General features: G+C 49.0%; 1 protein-coding gene across 7 annotated transcripts in view; it reads right to left on the reverse strand.

Moving 5' to 3' along the window:
- TP63 (tumor protein p63) overlaps positions 1-18,229 on the reverse strand; it is a 106,707-nt gene that overhangs the window by 3,383 nt on the left and 85,095 nt on the right. For 3 of the 7 annotated variants that reach the window (XM_075132041.1, XM_048864312.2, XM_075132039.1), the window contains 8 exons: positions 17,828-17,943; positions 17,364-17,473; positions 16,460-16,596; positions 15,433-15,515; positions 14,226-14,350; positions 3,741-3,898; positions 2,240-2,384; positions 1,126-1,219 (listed from right to left, as the gene is read on the reverse strand). In XM_075132041.1, the coding sequence (XP_074988142.1) occupies positions 1,126-1,219; positions 2,240-2,384; positions 3,741-3,898; positions 14,226-14,350; positions 15,433-15,515; positions 16,460-16,596; positions 17,364-17,473; positions 17,828-17,943 (968 nt within the window). Of the gene's footprint in view, positions 1-1,125; positions 1,220-2,239; positions 2,385-3,740; positions 3,899-9,006; positions 9,401-14,225; positions 14,351-15,432; positions 15,516-16,459; positions 16,597-17,363; positions 17,474-17,827; positions 17,944-18,229 lie in introns of those variants that run through there. The other 4 variants (XM_075132042.1, XM_075132038.1, XM_075132040.1 and 1 more) reach the window with 3 other exon arrangements.

Genomic DNA, 18,229 nt, shown 5'->3' on the forward strand with positions numbered 1-18,229 from the left:
TGTAGGGCAACGTCCTGGCCATCACACAGCCCTACACAGAACGGGGGGGGGGGGGGGGATTTTAAGGCTCCAGGGCTGTACACAAACACTGATCCTCACCCAGCAACAGACAGACCCCACTTATCGCATCACCATCTTCCAAACCCAACTCCGGGAATGCTCTGATCTGAGCTCTGAGGCACTGACTCACTGGAAGAGTTCAGCTGGGGCTCCGCCTGGCCTCTGGGCTCAGATCAGTTCTATTCAGCTGTTAAATTTGCTCCGGGTCCAAACCACCACAAAGTTTGGTATGGGTATGTGAATTAGAGGGCCTCGTGTCTGCGGCCATCTCTACGCATCCCGACACTTCTCTTGCTAGCATGTAGCTGGGGCGGCTCAGCCTCCCTTTGGTAAGCGTGGCATCAGCTGTTCAATGAGGTCACAGTCATTTTGGTAAGCCAGTGTGCAGCTGGGATCAGCTCTTCTAGCTGCAGCCGTGGAGAGGAAAGATCAGCCCCGCCTGCAAAAGCAACAGCACCCCAGCCAGCCAAGCCCTGGGGAGCGAGAGAGGGGTGGGCAGCCTGCCAGCAGAGAGCAACAGCATTGGACAAGAGGAAGCAACCTGGCAGAAGAAGCCACACTGGAGGGGCAAAAAGAGATCAGGTGGCACCAGACCAGAGTTGAGCAGTAAGCGACCTGGCAAGATCATTCGGGTCAGGCTGGGAAACAGAGGCAAGGAGAGGAAAAATGCAGACGATGTATGGGCAGCCACTTTTGTTTTGTTTTGTTTTGGAGACCATCAGTTTGCAGGTAAGTCAAGGTATTTCCAGCCCTTATAAACGGAAACCAAGACCTGGACAATTAATGGGTGTGGGGTTTGGAGCCAACCATGAGGCCAAAATAGAGTCAAATACTCTGCGCCAGGCAAAGCCATTACCCTACTGCACTGGGGATGGGTTCAATCTCTCAGCCTCCTAGGAAGCCTTCGTTGGTTCACAATAGATAGGATTAAAACTAGCTGCCCTTAAAAAAAAAAACTCTCTCTCTCTCTCTCTCTAATAAATATGGAATCTGGATTTCTGACCCGCCCGGCCCCAACCAGTGGGGTGGAGAGAGCACACAAACAAAAGGGTGACTGTTACTTACATCCATGGAGTAATGCTCAATCTGATAGATGGTGGTCAGCCCCTGGGTCGTGAAATAATCCACGCAGGATGAGCAGCCCAACCTCGCTAAGAAGCTGCAGGGGAGGAGGGAAGGGAAGGAAAGAGAAAAAGGATCACCCTGGCTGCAATAGCCCAACCGTAGCATAACCAAAGACTCGACCACCTTGCAGCAGCTAGACAGTGGGAGGCGGAGACGCTCCCCCGCAGGGTCACCTCCTCCAGCGTGGCTGAGGTCAGCAGACACCAGACATCACTGCCATGGGACGGCTCTCAGTCCAGTGCCTAGCAGACAGGCGTCCACATCCCAGGGTGCCACTGTGGCAGGCGGTGACCTGAGCAGAGAGGTAAGGGAGCAGCACAAGCATCGGAGAGCAAGCCCCCGTAGGGGTAGTCCTTCCGGGTCAGAGCGGAGGTACTTCACTAAGGGGAGAGCTTGCCCTGCTGACACGCAGTGTGGGGCGAGAGGGCTTCACTCAGCAGATCCAGGGCTAAAATGCATTACACAGACGTGCCTCTAAACAACATATCCGACCCTAACCGTCAGCGTTAGGCTAAGGGAAGCATTAACCTACTTGTTTGGGCACCCAGGAGGAAGCAGGACTCTGTCAGAAGCCCCTTGGTTCTTTCCCCAGCCCTGATAGCGTCTTATTGTGGGACCATGAGAAAATCCCCTCAGTCTGATTGATCCCTCAAGAAGCCAAGCACCCTCAACTACCGATGACTCCAGCAGCCTTGTAGGCCCCGGGCTGGTAGCCCCGTTTCCCTTCCCGCGTGATGGGGACGATGCTCCTTGCTGAGCCTACCTCCGAGTGGGAGGGGTGTAAGTGTTAGTTGACTACCGTTTGAGAAGCTTGGAAACGCAGATGTGGATGGTGCTGCCGGTCAGTCCACCAAGGACCACCTACCCCTTGGATGTGTTCTATTGAAACTGCTCCTCTCAGATCCTCCCCAGGGAGGCTCAATCCGATAGCCCCACAGACGGGGATGAGACAGAGCCCAGGTGACCGTGCGGCCCATATACTTTGACCCCGATGCACGAGGCCTTGTTTTCTACAGTCCCTGGGTTTGGGTCTCGCCGGCCTGCTCCCGCTCACCTGACGATGCTGCAGTCTGTGGGGTACGGAGGCGGCGGGGTGCAGTGAGACGTCGACGGCATTGAGAGGGAAGGAGGCAGTGTCTGTGTAGGGCTGAGACCGTTCATGTCTCCGGCCATTGCCATGTGGGTGCCCATCATGGGAACTAGAGGAAACAAGCAAAGGGAGAGAATTGTTACATAGGAGTTCCACCCCAGTGGGCCTTCCAGGGCAGCTCCCCGACTCGGAAATGCCACCACAAAGCACCCCAGGGTGCTATATCACGGGGGTTATCTTGGGCAAGGAGCGCTCTCAAGTCTTCTCTCCTAACTCGTGTAACTGTAGATGACAATCCAGGCAAGGGAGCAGAGGGAACAAGCCACCTGGTTTTCAGAGACACGACGCCCCCTAAGCAAATCACCGGGAGTCTCGTGCCTCTGAAACCACAGCCCTAAGGTGCATCGGGATTGGCAGAGCGGCTGAGCACCACTCTGTGGTTGGGATTGTGCCCCACAGGCTGCAATCAAACGTGCACGCTGCACGGATCTTCTCTGAACTTCAGAAGCGTTTTCACGAGCCCAGGGAAAGCTGCACTGCGGAGGCAAGGCTGCACCTTCTCTTTGGAGCGGGAAAGGGGAGGCAACTGACCCGTAAAAGCAGAAGAGGTTACTGCAGTAGCACGTCAGGCCTGCAGCACCGAGCACAGTTACCCTGTGATTTCAAAGCGGCCTCAGAAGCTGGACAAGCATGTCACAGATGGGGAAACCGAGGCGTGGAGAGGCCAGGTTCTCTCCCAGTAAGAGACAGCCAGTCAGCGACAAAGCTGGGAGAGGAACCCACATCTCCAGAAGCCCAGCCCTGTGCACCAGCACGGCCTCGGGGGCAGCAGGCTTTGCTCCATGACCTGGGTTGGTCTACGTAGCTGGATCGACAGCCCTGGAGCCTGAAACTTGCTCTCTGCAGAGCAGGGGCAGTATGGGCCAGCAGCCATGCATGCTTCCCCCGCCCCACCCCCACGAACATGCCTCAGGGTACGTCCACGGCACGCAGCAGCTAGGAGGCGTGATTCCCAGCTTGCATAGACAGACATGCGTTAGCGATGCTCCAGCTAGCGTGACAAAAATAGCGTGGGTCGCAGCAACCCAGGTGGTTGGGCAGGGTTGGACTCTGTCGACCAGCCCGAGATGTTGTCCGTGCTGCCAGGACCCTGCTGTTATTTTTACCACGCTATGACGTGCAGAGCTGACATCTGTCTGCCCGAGCTGGGAATTACGCCTCCCAATGACAGGTCATATGTACCCCCCGACCTGGAGGGAGAAGGGACTGCCGTTCTGAGTGGGAAGGTGTTTCCACCTCGGCCACTCTGCTGTGATTGCCAGAGAGGAGTTAATGGAGATGGGTGCTGGGACATGGAGAGAGATCACTTGGTCACTGCACCCCGTTCCTAACCCCCTCGTCAAATACACGAAGAGGTCGATGGGGAGCAAGAACAGAACAGGAAGCGAAAGAGCCAGCCCCTTACTGTTGGTTCCCATGCCGTCGGGGATGGCAGTAGGGGTCAGAGCATTGCGCTGCTGGGGGTTGATCAGCTGGCTGACCGAAGGCAGCTTGTTCATGCTGTTCATCTTGCTGAGTGGTGGGGAGTTGGAGCCATACGACGACTGCGACTGCATGGAAGTCCTGCAAAATAACGGCAAGGTTAAGGGTGTTGAAGCTTAGGGAGGAGATAGGAGCTTGAGCCAAGTCTTGTGCGTATCAGGGGAGGAGGGTTATCTGCTCTATTTTAGTATAAATTACAGGTATCACATGGGTGTCGCTGTGACAGCTCGTTGAAAAATATCTATTTTTCAGTCGGCAATGTTGAAAAAATAACTAAACACCACAAATTTCCCAAGAATTTTTTTTTGGGGGGAGGGGGTTGTTGGAAGAACAAACTGAAATTTTTTGGAGGAGGGGGAGGAGTGTGTTTTGTTTTGGGTACAAATTCAGTTTTTGGTTTTAAATAAACCCAGAAAATTTCTACCAAAAATGTTCAGAGTTTTTTTGTTTCGTTTATTTGTGTTTTATTTATTTTATGTAAAAATATTCTTCCGCGCCAATCTCTCTTCAAAAATCCATTTTCATTTAAAAAAAAAGGGGATGAAGCTATTTCGACCAGCACTAGTCATTACTGACAGCTGGATGTAGACACTGGGATAGTTTTCAAGTGAGGGAACAATTATTACATGGGCCTTTTTAAAAACTCCTTGCGGAGGATTCACAGCATCAGGCTGAGCCTCTATTTCCAGGTGTGCATTACAACCAGAAGTTCCCAGCTGAGACAGTAGGTGCTTTTGATCTCTACGGAGGCTGAGATTTTAAAAGAAGCCTAGGGGGTTTGGATATGCAGCTTCTGTTACTTTTAATGGGAATTAGGTGTCCAAATCCCTTAGGCTGTTCTGAAAAAACATCAGTCTCAAATGACAACTCTCCAAACCAGACTAAAACCAGCAGCCTCCTTGTGCACTAAAACTAGAAGGTAACCAACCAAACCCTCTCCAAATCCTCCAATTCAAACAGCCTCACTCCATCTAGTATTAACAGATGCTTCTGTTACAGGCCTGCCCCGGGGGAGCTGCTTGTGAGATCTCTCCCCTCCTGACCCTGGACTGCTTGCATGGCAGGATTTCATCTTGGAAGATTGAGAGAGTGCCAGAGCCAAGTGCTCATGAATGGCAGCCCAGTCCCCAGATTGCGTTACAGCCATGGCATTCCATCAGGAGTTGGGTATTATTTTGAACATGCAGAAAATGATCATTAAGGCCAGTCTAATAGTGCAACTGGCAGTATCAGCACGTCACGCTGTCATAAGAGACCAGCCCCATCCCCTGCATGCTGGGGGCAAAGTTGCTTGGGAACTGGGCAAGCTTCCCAAACAAGATGATTTCTTGCCTGGCGGAGCTACAGCGCTTGAGTGATTGCTTTGCTGCATTCCAATCAGGAAGTACCTGTGGGGAGGGGGAACTTTCTCCCCATTATTTCCCATCAGGAAACCCACCCATCTGTTCTCCACCTGATTACAATGGATTCCTGGGAACTGACTTTTCTTCTGTGTGAATGCGTGTGGGATCTCATGGACCACCTGGAATTGTGGACTTCACCATAAGTTTCCTGCCTGTATAGAGTTTTTTTTCCTTTTAAACTAAAAGACCCTAATTTCTGGATGACCTACTGAAACCTTTAGCATCCAAGCCCCACCTCCATACAGATAGGCGGTCTCCACCTGCCCTGCACTTTTTAGACTTGCTACGTTGGGTGGAGAAGACATCTGTTAACAGGATGCAGTATCTGGAGCCTGAGGAAGTGCAGACTAATAACACAGTTATAGGAGTTACAGAAGCGCGTGAAGGGACCTCCTTGTATTTTGGGGGCACAAATGTAGGACAAGATCCAAAATAAACTTTACAGACCCAAGGAAAAGCGACAGCGCAAGGCGCGTACAATTAACATTAGTGATGGATGCAGCTCCCAAGGGGAAATGAATCCAAACCTTGAAATTCAGAGCCAACTTTTCAGGGCAGGGGTGCTGGTTTATATCAGAGGTTTCAGTTTGACCATTATAAAAGTCCAGGCCAGCCACCAAGTTCAGGTCCAGATTGATGCCTTGTTAAGGTTCAGAAGGAGTTTGGATTTGGGGGTTTAGTTAAGGTACAAGTTTGGGTGCTTACACTAGCCAGGCTCTGGATAACATGAGCACCACAGGGCTGAGCGGATGCCTGGCGCACCAGATCTCTTGCTTGTGATGCTTACGCAGCCAATCACCATGTAACAAGCTCTCACCAGCCTAACTCGTCAGGCCAACGGAGTGTCAGCAGAAGAGAATTTAGTAAAGCTTGGGAGGGGTTTTACTTCTAAAAAATACAATGCTTGTAAGATGATTTTTGGGGGGTGCCTGGATCTATTGGGCAGACGTCTCAAAAGCAGCACTGGATATAAGGCTTCACCTGCTCACACTTCAGTGAGAGCGGAGTTGGGCTGATGCTGAACGCTTTTGAAAATACCGCCCACAATTGTCTCACCCAGAGTCGATCCTCCTCTCACTTTCTCCCGCTTTACACTGTCTGACTCCCTTAAGCCAGTGGAGTCGCAGGTACAAACCAGGCGTGAGCAGACAATCAGGCTCCATATGTTTATGCCCATAAGCACTTCAGCGCAACTATTTTATCATGAAAGAAGATACCCAGAAAATTAAGAGGCAGACAGAAAAAGAAAAGTCCCAAGATAAACCAAGATGCAAAAGTTTATTGAAAATTAACATCACACATCCATGTAGCAATGGCCTCAGTAACACAAGAAAGTAGTTCTTGGCATGAAACACACAGTAGACCACCTGGCGTTTGGAGATTTGTTTATAACAAATTGCTTTGTTTCCCCCAAATTCCCTTTTTTTTCTTTACACTTATTAAAAATCCTTGTGGATGAAGCTCTTATTTTAAGATGATGTTTAGTGCACCCTAAGGAAGATTATAAGGAGGAGCATTAAAATCTGCTTGATAACCCAATGCCAACGAAAAGCATTTTAATATCAAGGCATAAGGACTTCACCAACAGACTATTACACTTCTTGGAACAGTCTGACACGAAAGGGACAAAGTCGAATACTGCAGTGGATTTTTCTTTTTTTGTACTGAGACTAACTAGGCATGTGGCCAACAGCATTTGTAGTTATGCAAGCTACTGTAAGGGTAATCAACTCCCACATTTCAGGACATCAACTGATCACCTGGAAGGGTCAGGAAAGAATCGTTTCCACTTGCAAAGCATGGCAGGGTTGGCAGGGCTACTTTCGGAAGTATTAGCCCCTGTCAAAGGCAGGATACTGGACTTGACGGATCACTGGTCTAATCCAGTTGGGCAAATCCTACAAGTGCTAGGGTCTAGATCACAAGACCTTGATTCACACTGATGAACATTTACTCACATGCATAGTCCAACTGAAGTCAATAAGAAGCATTCACCAACATGAAAGAGCGGTTACTTACCGGATAGTAACTGTGATTCTTGTACATGTAGTTACCAGTGTGGATCCCGCTCGAGGCGAGTGTGCAAGACAGGAATTTTTGGAATAGCAGTGTCTGCTGAGACATGCCTGCACTGTGGCGTCCTCATGATGCCCACCCACCAGGCTAAGGGTCTAAGGAGCAGAGAGGCCGCAACCCTCTATTTCCTCATGGGATCTGGGAACATGGAAACCTCACAGGTTTCAGATATGGGGACATACCCGAAGTAGGCAGAGGATGCAGCTTAAGCTCTAGAGGAATGAGCCGTAATATGGGGAGGGAGAAATGTCAGCCATTTGGTAGCAGATTGATAGGCACAGCATGATCGGTTTGGATGGTCTCTGGGAGGAGACTGCTTGACCTTTGGCTGCACCAGAGATGGCAACGAAGAGATAAGGAAATAGCCGGAAGGGTTTCACTCTGTCAAGGTAATAGAATGGGGGGGGTAATAGGCGCCTATATAAGAAAAAGTCCCAAAGAACGGGGTCCCTTTAAAAACGGGACATCTGGTCACTCTACCCATGAGAGACCAAGGACCAGTGCTAGGAGCCAGGTCTGTCCTGCCTTCTCTTGTCCCATTCTCCAGTGCCAGAGCAGACCTCGGTGCCAAGTGCTTGCCTGACACTGATGACCCTTGCTGGCCCTGGTCCTCTGTGTCACATTCTGGCTAGTGGGGGCACGAGGATTTAACAGAGGTCAAATCTGTCTTTGAGCTGGTACTTCTTGCCCCTGCACCAGAAGTTACTCTCACAGATTGCTCTGAGAGGCAGAATTTGAGACGGAGACCCCCTGGATTTCAGAGTCCTCGCCAAGAAGGAGTTGCACATGGAGCACTGATCCGGGATGTGGCTCTTGCCAAGACAGAATAAGGAACGGCTGTGGTCATTAGAAGAATTAAGCCATCACAAGATGGACACAGACTGAAGGCTTTGAGTCGGCCATTAGCAGAGAAAGGTGCTAAGCACCAAATGTGTCGGCTTTTTGTTTTTTGTTAAATAACCAGACTGGAAAACAAAGTGTAGAAGGATAATTAGGACTGAAATCTATTGAACAAGTTAAATCTAAGAAACAGTAGGGGGTAGCAAGCGAGCATCATAGCTGTGTCACTACAATGGGTAGTGCGGGAGGGAGGTTGTGGACACACTTCATGCTCTTGGCTGGTGGGAACAGGAGGAGATCACTGTGCAGATGCAGCCCAATGGATATGGCTACTCAGAAGATTCCTATCTTGAGAGGCCCTTGCGTACCTAGAGTGGGATCCACGCTGACGTGAGCACCTCAAAGAAGAATTAGGGCTTCACAATCCACCGTAGGTTCAGTCCAACCCCCAGTGAAGTCTGTTAACGTCAGAAACCTTTTCAGGTTCAGTGGGAGTTGGATTGGTCCCAGTAGGGTTGATACAAAGTCAATGAGTCTTTCAATTGACTTCAGTGGGCTGTGGAACAGACCCTTTATGATCAAGGAGAGACAATTAATGATCCAGGTTGGAGGTCATATTTCTAAGAAAAAAAATTCTTGCCTATGCTAATTAATGTGCTTATCACCTCCATCTGTCCAGCAGTACAAAATATTTTAACTACTTGCATTACGACTGCATGACCAGCATTAAAACAAGGATTACCTGACCAACAGTCACAATCCCCAGCTGTTTATTCTTAAACATATCCCCCGTCCCACCACCCCGAGTGAAAACATCTTTAATTTAACAAGACAAGAGGCATTTTACGATTGAGACCTGCTCAGAGAAACTCTCACGAGTTTCACAAATACAGCAAAAGTAACAGTAGAGAGTTTTAACAAACATATTACAAAAAAAAATTGAGGAAGGCGCCATTGTGGTTTCAGACCTCCCAATGCTAGCGCTATAGCTAAGAGATCTGCAGAATGGTTTATTCTTGCAAAGTTTGAGTCCCTTCAAGAGATTGTTTTCACTATTTTCTCTGTTTCTAACAAGCTGTTTTTTTTGTTTTTATTTGCCACAGAGTTCCTAGTCCCATGAGCTGGACCAACCCCCCCCCGCAGCTTGGCTCATGGATAGACTGATGGATTTGGGGGGATGGAATGTTTTAAGATGGCATCGCTCTGTTTGGGAGGCTCTCTCCTGGAGTCCGTGAGTTCACTCCTGAAGCAGGCCGAAAGGAGACTGTAGAGGACGAACCAGAGAAAAGAAAAGATGAAGGCTTAGGACCCTTATAAACAACCCAGAAAAGAAACACCTTCTTTCTACCTTCATGATCACAGTATGGACTAGAGGGAAGAGAAACCCCACGTGGCTCAGGGCCTGCATGCAAGGGTCTTGGATAGGAAGGTTCAGCATGCCAGACAGCCCTAGTAGGAGTACCCAAGAATGAAGGAAAGTAACAGAAAAAGAGCGCCATGATTAATGGACGTAGAAATTCAATTTCCAAATCACAGGGCACAAATACGTCTTTGGCGTTGATTCCAGCTACTGCTAACATACTGATCAACCATAAGCGGGAAAGAGCACTCACAGCTGGGGGAAAAACCCAGGTCTAACTGTAGACCACCCCACACTTTGTTTGCTTAAAAACAGAGGCTGGTACCAGACAGGAGGATGATCCAATTTATTGCAAGAAGGTTACATTAACTTAATCTACCAACCACACCACCGCCACACCTCCAAGGCTGGTTATTCTATGCAACATGGAATATAATGCATAGGGTAGCACTGAGATCCACACTATTTAAATGTGGTGCATGTTGGGGGAGGCTCTATATCATCTGCACAATAAAACACACTACTACTTCCTCCCACGTAGCCCTACCTTTTTGCTCCCTTTCCCTGTGATAGTCCTCCAGTCAGACCACCATCCAAATGCTTGGAGCTTATAATGCACGCAAGCGATACAAAGCATGCAAGGCAGACCATTAGCATTCACACAGTTAACAGTGAGTAACTAGACCAAGGTGCGAACGGAAACGTCACTGATAACATTGTTATTTTTCTACTGACTGCAGCGCAATTTCGCAAATTCATGCCGCAGTTTGACCACATCAAGCATTTGGATTGCTCTGCCTTACTGACGCTGACTTGAAAAATGAATTCCCTGGGCCTGGATAATGGGGAGCATGCGCATGTAGACTGAGAGCCAGTCGATGGTCTGCAAGCTACGGCCATTTTGATACTGCAGAGGTAATTTGCTGGGAAAGAAGTGATAAGATGGCTCCTAATTTCAGGAACACTTTGTAAAATTGCTTTAATCAATTTATGGACAATCCAAATTAAGGGCAGTTTGCACTACCTGAACAGTAAGTACCAGAGCGAAACTGAACACCGAAAAATTTTGGTTGAATTGGAGAAAGCGTTCTCCTGGTCATGTCCATTACAGACTGACGAATAATCTCTTGAGAGAAACAGGAAATCTCATTGCATTTACAGCTAGAATATTGGAGGGCTCTATACGGCAACTGGTGGAAGGATCTTTCCCATCTCTACGTTCTAGGATTCCCTGGTAATGCAGCAAGTCTGTGGTTTAAACTGGTGTGGCTGGTAGACTGAATGCAAAGTGTCTTCCAAATTAAAATATGTATTGGTCTTATAAAAATGCACTCAAGGCTTTGTCTGTGGCATATGCAGGATGAAAACTGTTGCTAACCCCCCACCTATGATCATGAAGGTATCTGGCATGCCCGTAAACTAGGGAAAACCATGCATCAAAGAATGAGTAGACAGAAAGAAATATGAGACAGAGAGGGAGAGGGAGGAAGGGTATCTGTCAATGTAATTATAGTGAAATATTTTCTGATTACCTTGTCAGATGCTATACTTTTTGATCACCATTAGGCTTTTCTTCTCTCCCCCAAAATATTAAGACAATTATATTTCCTACCTGCCAAATGCAGTCTGACATTTTTGCATGAAAATTGAAGGCTCTTACAGGATTTTTCCAAGCGGATCCATTTTATTGATTTTTAAACAATTACTATATCGCTATTGTGATTCTCCCCTTTGCTTTTGCCAATCCTTAGCCACACCCCTTTAAAGATTAAGATGAAACTTTTAATGTGAAAGCAGGGAGATGGGACTCCGCTCTTAACTATGGTTCTAAAAAGTCATTGGAAAGAAATCCATTTCTCTTTGCTTAGTGCTCGATTACAGCCCACAGACATGCGCGCACGGCTGCACGCGGGGAACGTACAGCTACAGGCAACACGCCAGGGCCCTGATCCCGCAATCAGATGCGGGCAAGCCCCAGTGGCTGTACAGAGCCCCAGTGGGACCCCAGTCAGACACACCATCCAGATGGGTGACTGCAGGTGCAATATGTAGCTTCTAATCTCCTAATTGTGCATGCAGCTTCAGCATACATTTTTGAAAGCATAGCCCTAGACACAGAAGTATTTTCCTTTTCTTTAAGAACAGCCTGAAAAATGAGTCACGGTTTATCTTGTCCTGATAAATATGAAGTGACTAAACCTCTCCTACTAGATTAGCAGCATTTGCTCATTTTGACCTTCCTTACTTCATAGACGAGACCATGTCATTGAGTCAGGGTCTCCGGAATTTCCTCTCTTCATTACCCCTTTGCTGAGACCTGGGAAACTCCTTTACCCCCAGCCTTGTCGGATGGTAACGGCCACCAGCCCATAGGTTCTTTATCCCTAACGGTCTCTGGTTCTTGCTTGTTTGTGCTGGAATGAATCCAGCTGACCCGGTGTACTGCTGCTTTGCTAAAGCACTCCAACCAGACAGCCAACCAAGTCTAAGCAGTTGATATTTTTAATGCACTTTTCAGTACGGACTATAGGCCACCTTCCAGGAGAGCTCAGCTATTACTGTGTTAGGATTGTGCAAATGCTGAAGGGTAACTTTCCTCCTCCATTCTTAAAAGCTCTTAATCTTTCTCCACACTATCTGGGCACACTTGGCAGCTGAGAAATTAACACACGACTGGAGCAGCACCAGGAGATGTGCTGAAAGTGGTTTCATTAAATTAAGTGGATGGACTCACACACACACACACACAGTTTCTAAAGGTAAAAATATCAACTTTGCCTGCTAGGAACCCATCTCACCGATACTGAAAGAGCAAAAACAGTAATTATGGCAAAGCAACTCTGTCAGCAGTGAGAGGAAGGGTGTCATTTACATCAATCCTCTTCTGCTTACAAAACCATTTTCATACAGAAATGCTGTATCGGGGTACCTTTAAAGCCACAAAAGTATATGTGGGTGCAAGCAGACTGGTCAACAGCTAGCCTTTATGACGCAGACAAACATTCAGTGCAGACTGCTGGAACGTAATGGGAATCTCACCAAGTAGATAGGCAAGCCCCCTCACGTGGCCTATATGCTCCACCCATTTCAGCCCAAGAACTGGCTGACGTCCCTATAACACTACAGCTGGCATTCCCAGCGCCTCCTCTATACACACGGGGCGAAACCTGCCACTGTCCAGAGAGCGCGCACAAGGCCTAGGTGCCACATCAGCCCTAAGACAAGGCCTAGGTACCCTGTGGGCTCAAGTGGGACTTATGAGGTACTTTGGTCTCATGCCAGGGCCGCCGGGGGGGGCAAGCGGGGCAATTTGTCCCAGGCCCCACAGGGGCCCCCACAAAAGAGCTTCCAGCGGCACTTCGGTGGCGGGGGGTCCTTCAGTGCTGCTGAACACACCCAGAGTGAAGGACCTGCCCCACCCCTTCTTCCACTCCGGGTCTTCATCGGCAATTCGGCGGCGGGGGTCCTTCCGCTCCATGTCCTCGGTGAAGTGCCCCAAAGACCCGGAGCTGAAGGACCCCCGCCGCCGAAGACCCCAGGCCCCCTGAATCCTCTGGGCAGCCCTGTCTCATGCTGCCCCTAGCCACAGTGTTACATGACACAGCCTCTAGGTGAAGGTACACCAGCAGGAATGAAGACTACTGCATGGGTGGGTGCATACAATACACACTGCTCCTTTCTGCTGCCTGCTTTCGTTCTCAAGCAAGCAGTGCAAGTCACGAGACCCGGGGTCTCTCCTCAGCTGTGTCACAGACTCAGTACGACTGTAGGCAAGCCACAGTCTTCACGGTGGCTCAGTTTTCCCCAGCTGCAAAATGGGGTGAATGACAGCTTCTCACGCTGAAGTTAGAGAAGTAGCAGCAAAATTAATGCTTGTAAATGCTTTGATATCCTTTAATGAGGGGCCCGATGCATGCGCTAATTACTGCCTTAAACACCCCACGGACAGCTGTTCTGCCCCAGCCTCTTTTACTTCTGCAATTTTTAACCTACTACTATAATTTCCCACTAAGGCATAGCATCTGTCCATCAATGATAGCAAAGTAATTTACTGAAGGCACAACTGCCCCGTCTAAACGTTCTTCACAATCCCGGCTCATCGTGCTCTTGGAAGAGCGCTCCTAGAGAGAGATTCCAAGGGTGGGTGAGCTGCTGCTGTGGAGTATCTTCCCGTCGCCACAGAGCATGGCCCACGCCCCGTATCGCTTAGCCCAGTCGTCAGTGCTCACTAAGTTTCTGTCTGTGGGCAGGTTAATGGAAGGGGCTGGACAAAAAGTACTTCAAGACTGTCAATCCACAGCCTGGGCACTCCAGTTAAGAAGCAAGCAACCCGTTCCTCGCCATGCAGCTCATAAGGTCAAAGGCAAACCGTCTGTGAGAACAAGGGACTAGATCGAGTTGGAGGGAGGGCTCGGCTGCCCTATTACTGAGCTAGGGGAAAGCCGCGGAGTTGCCATCTAGCTCTCGGCTCCTCTAAAATTTTGGACCCAGGGATTTGTTTCGAGTCCCTCCCTAGCGATGACTGGTTCCTCCTGCCGCGTCCGACCAAAGAGTCACTCTCTGCTCTAGGCCTTGCTATCGGGCAGGACTTTGCCAGTGGCTGGTAAACAAGAGGATATTGGGACATTTCTTAACCGCCACATCAGTGGCGGAGTGTGTGCGTGGGGGGGCAACCGGGCAACCCTCTCTCTTCCTCTCCCTCCAACCAGCTCCCCGCTGGCGTACTCACTGCTTCTGGAGCAGGTGCTGCTGCTGCTGCCTGTACGTCTCGATTGTGTGCTGCGGGAGGGACTGCATGAGCTCCAAGGACTCCTTGATCTTTAGCAGCATTTCATACGTCTCCCGTCCCCGGACCTGCACGGTGGGGATAAGGCAACACTTAAAGCCCTTGGATCTGAAAGTTACCAAGCCACAGGGTAGGACTTCTGGCCACCTCCGCGATCTTCTGCTAAAGCCAAACAAACCACAGCAAAGCAGGAAGCAAATACCCTGGCTACACACGCTGTAGACGCTGGGTCTAAACCTACAGTTCCATGGTCTATACAGGGGGGTCTGACTGCTGAGCCTGTCAGAGGAGATCGACTGAAGCTTCACAGTCCAGGTCTGGATTACGAACACTCAACATCTGGGGGTTGTTTAGATCAAAGCTTGTCATTTGGCTCCGTATAAATATACCAGGAAAATTCAGACCCAGCTGTTTGGCCCTCTTAGATAACGCAGCGGTAGGTACTAGAAAAAAATCCCACATTACATTCTCTTGAGAGGAGATTTCAATAGGCCTGGATTTTAATATCCCATGCCCTAAGAATAGGGGTGCTTGGATCTGAGGGTTTGGTTTGGGCCCATCTCTTCTTTTAAGTGCACTGAGCTTTGAGTGCAAGGGCAACATTACTCATTGAGGAAACCAGTCAATTGGCAATTACAGACATTTTTTGCTCTTCATTTCTATTCCTGTCCTGTGTTTATTACAGCATATTTCATTTTGATCATTTTCTCTGCAGTGCTGATAATGCTCATAAAAGCAAAAAAATCCATCCATCTTGGCAAGAAAAGGGTCCAGTCCATTATTGCTGGAGGAAACTGGAGTTTCATACATTCAGAAATGAGAGGGGAGAAAGATCTATCAGGTCATCCAGTCCACTCACTCGCCACTGCAGACTCTTCCCTCTGGACATTGTTGGGTGCTTTGTGCAAGCCATTCTTAAACAATTCAAGCAATGGGTCTTGCATTGCTCACTTGAAGGGTGAATTTAAGGTGCAGATTTGGAAAAGCTATTGCTCACCCCTAAAGCCAATAATCTGTTGATAATTGTGCATCATGGATGTAGTTATTTTACTTAGAACTAAATAAACAGCTCGTTTACCTCAATTAATTTAGATGATGCCAAAAGAATTAGAGGAACATGGGCAAAAAACAAAACAAGTACCAAGCTTACCGGTAAGTACAGGAGCTCGTCATCTGGAGTGCGACGTTTTTTGATAGATGTCATCTGTATCCCATGCGTGCTCTGCCGAAAAGCTACAAGGAAAACCCCACAGTGCCTGATTAGAATTTGGCATGTCTACTGCTGCTGGGTTTTCAATGAGATCTCTGTTCTCAAGACCTATAGGTTTGAAAAAGGTTGCTGGCTAAACAGCACCTGCCAGGGCGTGAATGCAACTTGAGGCATCCGTTTGTGGCTACGAAAGTACGGAGCTGACTTTCATATCTTTGATCGTGTATTAATGGCCTTGACAAATGGGAAATGAGTCAACAAGAGAGTGTTGGGCAAACAGAAAATCCACAACTAACTGCACTCAGGACAACAACTGGGTCTTTCCAGACAGTACAACGAATCTAAGTATCTCAGGGCTGCCTACCTCCCAGTGAATCATTACCATATTGCCCATAACTCTTTAAGAGAGTGGGTTGAGTGGCAAAGTAGTAAAATCTCTTGATGAGGTAAATCTCTACAGCTTGTTGCTCCAAGCTAAATTCTGGAACCTCGCTAAGTGGAAACACTGAGTATGCAGGAAACCAGGGCTGTTTGATTGGGTTAATGTCCGGGCTTAACTGGAGTCTCAAGTCCAGCCCCCCTTCGGTGGAAGGGTAGCAGACCAACTCTCAGACTGGTGTTCCATATTTAGGATACCTGTAACACTATTCGCAACAGACAGGATTTCAGTGCTGCTAGGGAATCTGCATGCTACCAGTGACATAAACGCCGTTGGTGGGATAGCAGGCCCACTCGCTGCACCAAAGAGGCAATTTGTTTGAGAGCAATTAATGTTTAGCAGGTTTAATTCACTGCTCAAGCAGAAACCCTCCAAAGAGCCTTTTCTAAGAGAGTTGCAATTGCTCTTCCACCCAACATCCTCCAGCTCAGTCTTCTCCAATCTCAGTTGCTCTGGTACCAAAGCCAGCGTGCTCCCTGTGCACTGAAAGCTTTGGCTGCGAGCAGCCCAGCTGTGCCAGCTACTTACGGCGCTTCGTACCGTCACCGTTCTTTGTGCTGTCGGAGACTTGCTGCTTTCTAATGCTGTCCTCATCTGCTTTGCGGTCCCTCCCCGGACAAGCGCAAATGCGGGCTTCAAAACACCGGCGGCCTAGGACTTGTCCACTAGAGTGAGGAGAAAGAGGGAAGGCGTTAATTCAGGCCCAGCAGTGACCAACAATGGATATGCACATTGAAACTCAACACAAAGGGGCAAACTTTCCCACCCCCTACCTGGATCACAACCACAACGCCCCACATCTGAACTAGAGACTAGCTAACAGGGGGCTGAGCTACCTGCTTTGTGCACCCATACATGTTGTTAACCACACAAATGGATCCACCCGCTGATCACTGCATCTCAGCTTGTTCTGTGAATCCCTGCAAGCGTACTGCAGTCGCCGAACGGCTGCTTGCCTTCGTGATGCAGTCACAGGGAATTTCCACCTTTGAGCATCTCAGAACTAGACACATGCGGAATTATTTCAACTGCCTCCATGAAGCAGCACGGCACAGACAGGGCTTTTGCTCTGTAGATCTCAAAGCAGCTCGCAAAGGTGGGCAAGCGTCACTAGACCCATTTAAGAGATGGGGAAACGGGCCTAGAGAGGCTATATGACACACCAGGGTCACACAGCGAGTAATGCAAAGGCCATGCTGGAAATAAACGCCAGCTCTCCTGAGGCTCAACTGATGCCCTGATCACTGGATCACCCTGACATGTAAAAATAAGGGTGAAAATAATTCTGCTCTCTCCCCTCTCTCATTCTTAGGAAGTTTACAAAACCCTCCTGACCAGGATGGGCACAGGGAAGCAATGTCGCCTGGCAAACATAGGGCAATGCTCTCTCACTCCACCTTCCAGTGCTACCGATCTGATGCGTGCTACTCACTCTCTTGTTTCCAGCGTTACGATGATGAGGATCGGGCGGCGGTTCATCCCGCCAACACAGCTGCTGTTGCACATGAAGTTGTACAACACCGTCGTGAACTCAGTGCCAACCTGGACACAGAGAAATCATGATAAAGGGGTGACTGCAGATGGAAGGAGCTGTGTATTCCTCTTTCCCCCACTAGCTACACTTATATCACGTCCTATCAAAGACGGGCCGTAAACCATAAGGGTTGGGTCTGGATGTCAGCTTTCTCAGAGCCTGGGGAAGTTCAGACCCTGCAGGGGGTCCTGCTTCAAACCCCTCTGTAAGTAGGAGGATGAAATGAGTGGGTTGAAGAAAGAATCAAATTCTCCTTGAACTAAAGCAAAGAGCTTTTCAGAAGTCCCCTCCCTTCCGCGAGGGGCAGGCTTTGTTAGAGAGTGCAGGGGAGAACACTGGACTGGCACAGATCTCACACTTACCTGCGGTGGTTCATAGGGTACGAGTACACTCTGCCTTCCGGTGATGGGGTCTTCCACGTATTGAGCATGGCTGTTTCCTTCCACCCGGATCAAGTGGCTGGGAGGGGCGATCTGCCCTGCAGATGGAGGGAGGAGACAGAAGGAAAGTTTTCCTGTAAAGTAAGCTCAAGCCCAGGGGAGCGTGATCTTCCACAAGCCTAGGACACGCTATGTTCCTTACTCAGCTGGCCCCATGGCCACGGATGTGATTATTATTCTCACCGCACTTCACAGAGGCAGGGAAGCAATTGCACAGATGGGGACCTGAGTCAGACTTGCCCAAGGTCATGCAGGGAGTATGTAGCAGAGCAGCAACTTGAACCCGTGTATCCTGAACCCCCAGGCTCGTGTACTAACCACTGG

This window comes from Caretta caretta, chromosome 9, assembly GCF_965140235.1.
Source record: "Caretta caretta isolate rCarCar2 chromosome 9, rCarCar1.hap1, whole genome shotgun sequence".
Taxonomy (NCBI): domain Eukaryota; kingdom Metazoa; phylum Chordata; order Testudines; family Cheloniidae; genus Caretta; species Caretta caretta.